At 36.9% G+C, this 8,358-nt stretch overlaps 1 protein-coding gene across 1 annotated transcript; it reads right to left on the bottom strand.

Moving 5' to 3' along the window:
• Positions 1 to 6,776: 6,776 nt before the first annotated feature.
• Positions 6,777 to 7,124, bottom strand: LOC149181438 (uncharacterized). Its single transcript, XM_089414217.1, has one exon. The coding sequence runs from the start codon at positions 7,122 to 7,124 to the stop codon at positions 6,777 to 6,779; it is 348 nt and encodes a 115-aa protein (XP_089270343.1).
• Positions 7,125 to 8,358: the final 1,234 nt, after the last annotated feature.

The raw sequence follows: 8,358 nt of genomic DNA, 5'->3' as shown, positions 1-8,358 counted from the left end.
TGAGGCAGTAAAATAATTTTGGGTCGATTAACCTTACTGAGGTAGTAGTCATTTTGAAGAGGCTTCCTAAGGCATACGCCTAACTAGGTCAGTGTACCTACATAAATCCATGTTATGGTAAAATAGAGGGTTACCTAAAGTGGGACATAATCCACTTGGGCAAAAAACTCGATGACTATGATTTGGACAGAACCGTGATCCAATGATGTCATCAATAAAAATAAAGATCCTTTAGGCTAGATAAAATCCTCACAAATATTGAAGTTATGAAGGAACACAAAGTAACAGGTCCTGAAAATTGATCTTTATGTCGAATCGGTGCCATCCCCAAATAACCAAATAAACACCAAGGTTTCTTGGATAAAAATAAACCTGTGACTCTGTGAGGATTTTATGAGAGATATCAGGTCATCCCTAAAGTATCAGAGTCTACAGATTGTGTGCGAGAGTCTAACTGAAACGGGTCAATTTCTATCTGTGAAACAAACTGTCAAATTTTCTATGGTAATCTCACCCTTTGAGGTCAATTTGAGTAGCTGTCTATTTATAATTCATAGGGATATGGGGTGTACCCTATTTTAGTTGCAAATATTCTGAGTAGATACGCTAATATTCAATGGACATATTGTATTGAATTTGGAATCAATTTTTGTTTGATTGATGTAGTAAGATTGATGGATTATGACCAGTGGCATTATTATTATTGAACAAATAGTGAATTAATAATGAATGTTTAATACGAGTATTTTATTTTTCTATTGAACATGGTTTATTTCATCATTGTAAGAGTAAAAGAAATTTTATTGTAAAGAAAAAGAAAAGAAGAAGAAGGGAGAACCTGATTATCTTAAGCCCTAGGACATAAATCTACTTAGCATATTACAACAGTAGTGAGGTGCTTGAATCGAATTGAACATTTTCTGATTGAATTTTTATCCTCATATGGTTTTAGTGTAGGTTTGGATGATTTGGTTCTTGCTCACTATGTTTCTCGGAGAAACATATTTACAAAAGAGCTAGGAAATGAGCTTACTAAAATTTCTAGGCTTATGAAGCATATGGGGGTAGGAAGATATGATAATGCCATCATTTCATTTCAAAAGTGGAGAAACATCTACTTGGAGTGCAGGAAATTTTTACGAAGGCTATATCTTCCTCAAGTTCCTTTTATATGATGGTTGATAGTGGAAATTCAAGATATGCAAAGAAAATGGTTCAACAACTTGACTTCTTAGGGATTCAAATGTTTAAAGGGAGGAATACTTTTCCTGAGATTTATTATTTTTTTTTTCACATCTTCCATTCAATGGTTCTTTTTCTTTCAATCCACAAAAGAAAGATGATTCAACTGAAGTTTGTGGACTTGTTAAATCTTCCTATGTTTTTGGATTAAATCCCTTTGAGGAATTTATTCATTAAAAAAAACTGGGAACACTTTTTTAGAAACTAATGGCCTTTCTACATGATCTGATGATCTAATATGATGGGATAGTAAAAAATTATTGTTGAAAATTATTCATTCGGTTTGAATATGAGAACAAAAACTCTTCAATAGCATGTAATTCATCAAACAAGAGGGAGTATGTGAGTTTCTTGGATCATTCATCTCCAGGAGAATTGTAGGGACACTGGATGTTATAGCAATTGCAAACCCGAATTACAAAGCACTTACTGATTTCGTTCAAAAAATATTTCTCCTTGGGACATCCTTAAAGAAATGTTAATGAGTAGATGTCATTATTCCTTACAACCAAATGATCGACGTGTAATTATTCACATGATAATATTTTGTGTTGATGAAACAAAATTTGAGTAGAAAGATACAAGAATTCCAGAATCTTTGAAGAGGATTCCTTTGGAATATTTTGCTCTCTAAATTGTTGTTGAGTAAGTGGATCTGTGTGTTTCATTTTTCGTTTTAAGTTTTTTTACATATAATCATAAAGATATCTTACTCTCCAGGTCAATCATCTAACCAATTTAATTTAGAATTAATTTTTATATGTGAAAGTTGACCTTTATAAAAACTTGTGAATGAATTGCTTGTTGTTTTAAGGTCTCTAGTTGATGATTGTCTTTACCTTTAATATTAAAGAAAACTGCACTGTAGAATCTTGAATATTCTCTCCCCAATTCAATGATCCTCAAAACTGTTGAAATAATGTATGGTTCAAATTTGAATAGCTCAAAAACTAGTGCAAATTTTCTTGAAAGAGAGTCTTCAAAAGAAGAGTCACTTTTAGAATCAAGCATTGCAACAAAGGCATGAACAATATTTTTCTTCTGGCACTATTAGGAATGGAATTGAGTCAATTCATATATCTTATCTATGTCATTGGATTTATTTATCTGATGTTGAAACATCATTGACCATTGACAATATTGAAGGAAATGATGGTCCAAAAGGTGTAACTTCCAAAACAACAAAAGATCAAGCAAATACGCCAAGTCCTATTTCATTTAGTAAACTTGCATTGGATGATGTTTTGTGCTGCTGATGCAAAATGTTACTGTATCATCCTATAGTCCAAGATTCTCCAATATGATTTCAAGGAAAGATGAATATACAAAGTGATTGCCTTTGGATATCTAGTTCATCAATGGAGGCAGAAATGTCCAATGTCAATTTGTTTATTGATAGTGGTGATGAAGGGAGTGAAAAATGCATTAAAGAGTAGAATGACGATGAGGGAATCCATGAAGATTATGATGAATAGTTGCTTAATATGGAAAGTGAGGATGATTTCCCACACAACAGTTCTTCTTTGTGTTCCTTCTAGTCTGCAGAATGGCCCCAAAGTTATAGAGAATGAATGTATACATATAACATTGTTGCATCTTCTTTGGTTGGATGAAATGCCAATCAATATGTGAACTCCAAAGTTCTAAAAAAGATAGTTTATTAACATAGGATGCAACTTATTGGGATTTTATGAAACCATAACTTATAAAAAGGAGGGATTTGAAGAAAATCTAGGGTATATACCACTCTCTACATAAGGTGAAAATAAAGATGTATTTGCTAGTGTTGGAAAATTGCAATATAACAACTATCAATTCATATTTTCTTTATTCCTTAATACTTTCTTATGAATCTTATTTATCTCTTGTGTTTCTTTATTATATCTTTTCATCAAACAAATATCAAGGTCAAAACAATTAAGACAATGGACACATATATTAGGCTCTAAGCTAGGGAAAAACCTATTGAGAAATGTAACTAGTTTCGGCCTTCATAATTGTTGTACTCATTTCAATACACATCCTATATAACAAACAAGAAAATAAAAGAAAACAATATTATTATTAAAGCATGGGTTTCATGCTTATTATTGATGGTCTTCTAAGTAAAAGAATGTTTTTCATGCTTCTAGGGTTGTTAGGTTCAGGCAAAATATAATTGTAAAAAGAATTATTTTTGAGTCTAAAAAGTATTGGAAAATCCTAAAGTACAAGTCAGCCCTGGTGGCATTGAGTTAGCCTAAAGGAGGGAATTTGAACCCTTGAGAAAGATATATAAAGAATTAGTTCGACCTCATTTGGACTCACTCATCCATAAGTTCAATCTATAGTTGGGAAGTTGGAAGAAGGAGAGCAAAGGTATAACAAGAGGAAAAAGGATGAAAATATCTTTTTTTGGGGCTCTATCTCTCTCACACATGTGAAATTATAGGGTTTTTGGGTTGCAGAAAGAGGTCAAAGTTGTAGGTCTGATTTCCAATAGGACAAAGTGTAGTAACTAGTAGCTAGAAGAGAGAATACTCTATCTAGACTTCATTGACCTTGGGAATACCTATATTTATCTACGAAGGTTCTAGGAGGAGGATGGATTAGGGTTTTTGAGGAAGCTGCAAGGCCGAAATTGGAGGGTCAAAGTTGTAGGACGAGTTGCAGTATTGAAGCTGGTTGGTGCAGAATCAAGGAGGGACATGAGGAAGGGCTGACTTGGTACTAGGAGAAGGACTTGGTCTAGGGTTTGTGTCTTTGTATCTCATTTGAAGCAGATTCTAAGAAGAGAATAATTTTGAGGTTTTCCCCTTGGAGGGGTTTTTCCTTGGATGAGAGCCTAATATCTGTGTCCTCTATTGTTTCTATTACTGTTCTTGATGTTATTTGATGAAAATATCTAACTAAAGAACATAAAGAAGATAATTAAGATTCACAAGCAAATATCAAGGTTAGGGAAAATAAGATTAATAGCTGGCACTATCCATTTATAATATGGTATCAGAGCTAAGGTGAACAAGGGAGGCAACTGGAAGGACACTAGAAGGAACTAATTATTAATGGGAAGGGAAAAGGAAACTATCAAGAAAATACGAAACAAGAATACTTCAAGAAGGATTGAAGACTAATTGGCAGAAGACTTAGAAGGAGGGTTTCTACTAAAGAATATCAATACTACATCAAAGGAAAAGTACAAGAAGGGTGTTGGTATCTCTTGAATAAGTATCTATTTGGAATACATATTTGAATAAGGCATCAAGGATCTTGGAAGCTATTGTTTGAAGAATCCAAGGAAAGCATATTTCAAAGACATTGTTGAAGACTCTTCAAGGATATTGAAGGCATCAAGAAGGTTGAAGACATCATCAAGGAGAATCTTGGACATCATGTATCATATTATTACATCATGTCAGAATCTATAGGTCACATGGGTTCTTTCTGCAAAGAGAGAAATAAGCTCGTTGGAGCATCAAATTATCTAGCATGGAAGAAAAGGATTGACATGATGCTCATAAAACAAGAAGTAATGGTCTATGTTACTGGGGAAATTACTAAACCAAGCAAAGACAAGACACAAGAAATAATAAAGTACAAGAAAGGGGAAGTAAGGGCTCAAAGGAAAATAGTCGAAACTATTAAATATTTTATGGTTCCATTTGTTTCAAACTTAAAAACTTCCCTATGTATGAGAAGCTCGTGAATTTGTACTTTGTAAGAACAATAGGACAAAAGATGTCTTTGTGGAACAAGTTACATAAAATGTTGAAATTAAAGGATGAGGATGTGACATCCTTTCTCATGAGAGTCTCTCAACTAAGAGGCCATTTGCAAGGAATTGGGGAACCATTTACTGATTCTAAAGTAACCATCTGTGATCTAAGTGGATATTGGTGGCCACCTTCCTATTCCACTTGGACACCCACCATTGTTTCTTTTTAGTTTCCTTAATTGTAGCACAACTTACTATTTTTGGCATTTTTTCGGGTTCTGAACTTTTAGAGCCATTTTGAGGGAATAAAAGACGTTTTTAGGGAAACCATAAAGACCAAGAAAGTACCAAACCACTTCAATTATTTTTTTCATCCTCCACTTCAAGATATTTGAAATGAGGTATTATGATAGCCAAATGAAGATCGTATGCCAAAGTTACGACCCCAGGAAGTTGATGTCCCAATTTACCCAAAGATGGCCCACAGTTTTGGTGCTTCATCTCCTAGGGTAAGGATGTTTAGGTTTTTCCATCATTTCTAAATAATAATTAGGTCTTTGAGCCTCATTGTAACACAGTTCAGAGGCATGTAGCCACCACATCTCTTCTAAGAGATAAGCTACCATCGCTTGAGCTAGTTTATTTTTATTTCTGTATGTAAGCATATTTTAGTTCTTTGATATTAATGAAATGAAGTTTTATTTATACTACATCTCTATGTATATGGGTATTTCTATATTTTGTTGCATTCCTGCATAAGTCCAGAACAGTGGTATCGGAGTGGTCTGCTCTTTCTCTGTTTTTCTTTGTGTTGGCTTGTTGGGGCCTGACCTAGGTTCAAAGTTAATTAGCCAATCAAATCCCATTACTACTGGCCCTTTCGGCAATAGTCTACAGAGTGCGGACTGAGGTCTCACCCGAATTAGTATGGGAGGGTGCTAGAACCAATTTTCCGCACCCTGGAGATGTTTGATGAGGTCAGCTGGTCTGCGCGCAGCTTGCCTCATGCACTTTCCTGATATTCAGCCCTCGCACAACCCTTACTCAGGGTTGAACCCTATGCTCTATGTTATTACCCAAGACCTTATTTGTATGTTCCAATATTAGTTCGTTAAGTGCCTTAAGTTACATTTAACAGCATAAATCATTCATACAAATGCGCGCTGTAAATAAACCATATAATTGCAAATAATAACAATCAAGCATTAACCCAAGAATAGATACATAGAATTAGAATCAAACTTCTCTTTATTATTTCCTTTCTCGGTTACAGACTCAACTCCGCCCTGTGCACTCAGCTGCAGGGGTCTGCGCACTTAGTTGCGGACTACTAGGCCTCTGTGCACTCAGCTGCAGAGCCTTCTCATACTCTACGACCCAGAGCACACTTACGCACTTAGACTTGCTCTTTTCTTCATTATCTATTCATCCTCAAATGTCATGATGTCTTTTACAACTTAGAGCCTCTCTCTATTTATACAATTCCATGTTCTGCAGACCATGGGTAGGACGACATTACATTCCAAGACTAGGGCGGACAACCTTATCACTCTATCCTACTTTCACGCCCCGCGCATGCAATTCGCGATATTTATAACAAATTCTGGTAAAAAATTGGGCTTTAAGACCCAAAACATGCCTTGGGGGGATTCCATTCCCAATAGGCCCCCAAAACATGGTCACTGAGCTACTGCTTCCTGGATCTGTTGCATGCATTATTCTGAAACCTTTGTATCAGGAATGCTTTTCTGCATCTATATGTGTCCCCCTTGCATGTGTTTATAGTCCCACTCTAGCTTCTGGGTCCTTGGAGCATGAAGACTGTGTGACCACTGGTTAGTCAGATAGCTGGGCCACTCGCATAGGGCTTTAACCTGCTGCCATTCACCTTGCCTGGGAAAGGTTCACCATTTAGTTTGACTAGCTGTACCGTGCCTTCGTTTGTGACTTCCTTAACAATGTAGGGTCCTAGCCAGTGTGTTTGGAACTTCCCTAGGAACTTATCAAACTTACTATCATACAATAGTACCAAATCATTGACCTTGAAAGGGCATAATTTAATATGGCGATCATGCCAGGCCTTCTCACGTTGCTTTTGTACCCATTGCTGAAAACCAGCCAGGAACTGTTCCTCCTCAAGTTCTTCCAGTTGCACGAGTCTTTCTTCTAAGGCTTCATGGTCCGTCATACTTGTTATCATTGCTATGCATAGACTTGGTACAATATATTCCATGGGTATGACAGCTTCCACACTGTAAACCAACCAGAAAGGTGTCTGTCCTATCAGTTTCTTGCATGTCATCTTGTAAGCCCATAATACTGCAGGTACGCACAGGTCCCAGTTGGTCCTCTACACATTGCAGATTTTGGTTAGCGTAGCCTCCCGTATTTTGTTGAATGCTTCTACTATCCCATTGGCTTGTGGATGATACGGTGTACTCTTCTGATGATACATCTGGAACTCTTCTGTTAGCACACTGATGGTTTCATTTAGAAAATGTGTTCCACGATCATTCATTAAGATTTTTGGGTAGCCAAATCGGGTAAACACGTGTTCAAACAAAAACTTCACAGCCGTAGCGGTCGTGCAGTCTTTGACTGGCTGCGTTTCCACCCAGCGAGTCAGATACTCTGTCGTGGTGATGATGTATCACGCGCACGTTTTCCCATGAGGTTTGATAGGTCCCACAAATTTGATTGCCCATTTTTCGAAGGGCTGTAGTGTCAATTGTGGATTCAAAGGAATCTCGTCCCTCTGCAATGGTTTCCCTATCCTTTGACATATGTCATAGGCCTTACAGTGTGCTTTTGAATCTTGATGAAGGATTGGCCACCATAATCTTGCGTGGAGAACCTTTTGCGCAGTTGCTTGTCTTGCATAGTGTCCTCCTGCAACATCCCCATGTTCTTCTACGAGGATCTGACTTCGTTCAAACTTAGGTATGTACCTTCGCAATATATCATCATTTCCCATTTTGTATAGGTGCCCCGCGATGACAGAAAAATTTTCTACATTCACCACCAATTCCTTCTTCTGCTGGACAGAGTATTCCTTCGGTGTAGTTCCCGTTGTCAGAAAATGGATGATGTCCTCAAAGTGTCCATCTGCTATGCACACAGCAAAAAGTTGTGCGTTGGGTAGTCCTTCCTCCAGACTTGTAGGTTCCTCTCCTGTCTCAATACGCAACAAGTGATCCGATCCCATGTTCAGTCGTCCAGGCTTTACTACGATCTCAAAGTCATATTCTTGGAACAAGAGGAGCCACCTTCATATGCACCCCCAACACAAGCTTATTGACCAAGTATTTTAACACGGAATGGTCGGTATACATTTTTAAATGTCCTCCTAGCAAATAGTGGTGGTATTTTTGGAGCACGTACACCATAGCCAATCCCTCGCTTTCGGTTGTGGAATAGTTCTT

Source organism: Pinus tabuliformis, chromosome 3_2 (assembly GCF_031772625.1).
Source record: "Pinus tabuliformis cultivar Carrire ecotype Pingquan chromosome 3_2, CPIR1, whole genome shotgun sequence".
NCBI classification, from domain to species: domain Eukaryota; kingdom Viridiplantae; phylum Streptophyta; class Pinopsida; order Pinales; family Pinaceae; genus Pinus; species Pinus tabuliformis.
Note: the sequence above shows the minus strand (reverse complement) of the source record. Positions and strands in the feature narration are given on the sequence as shown.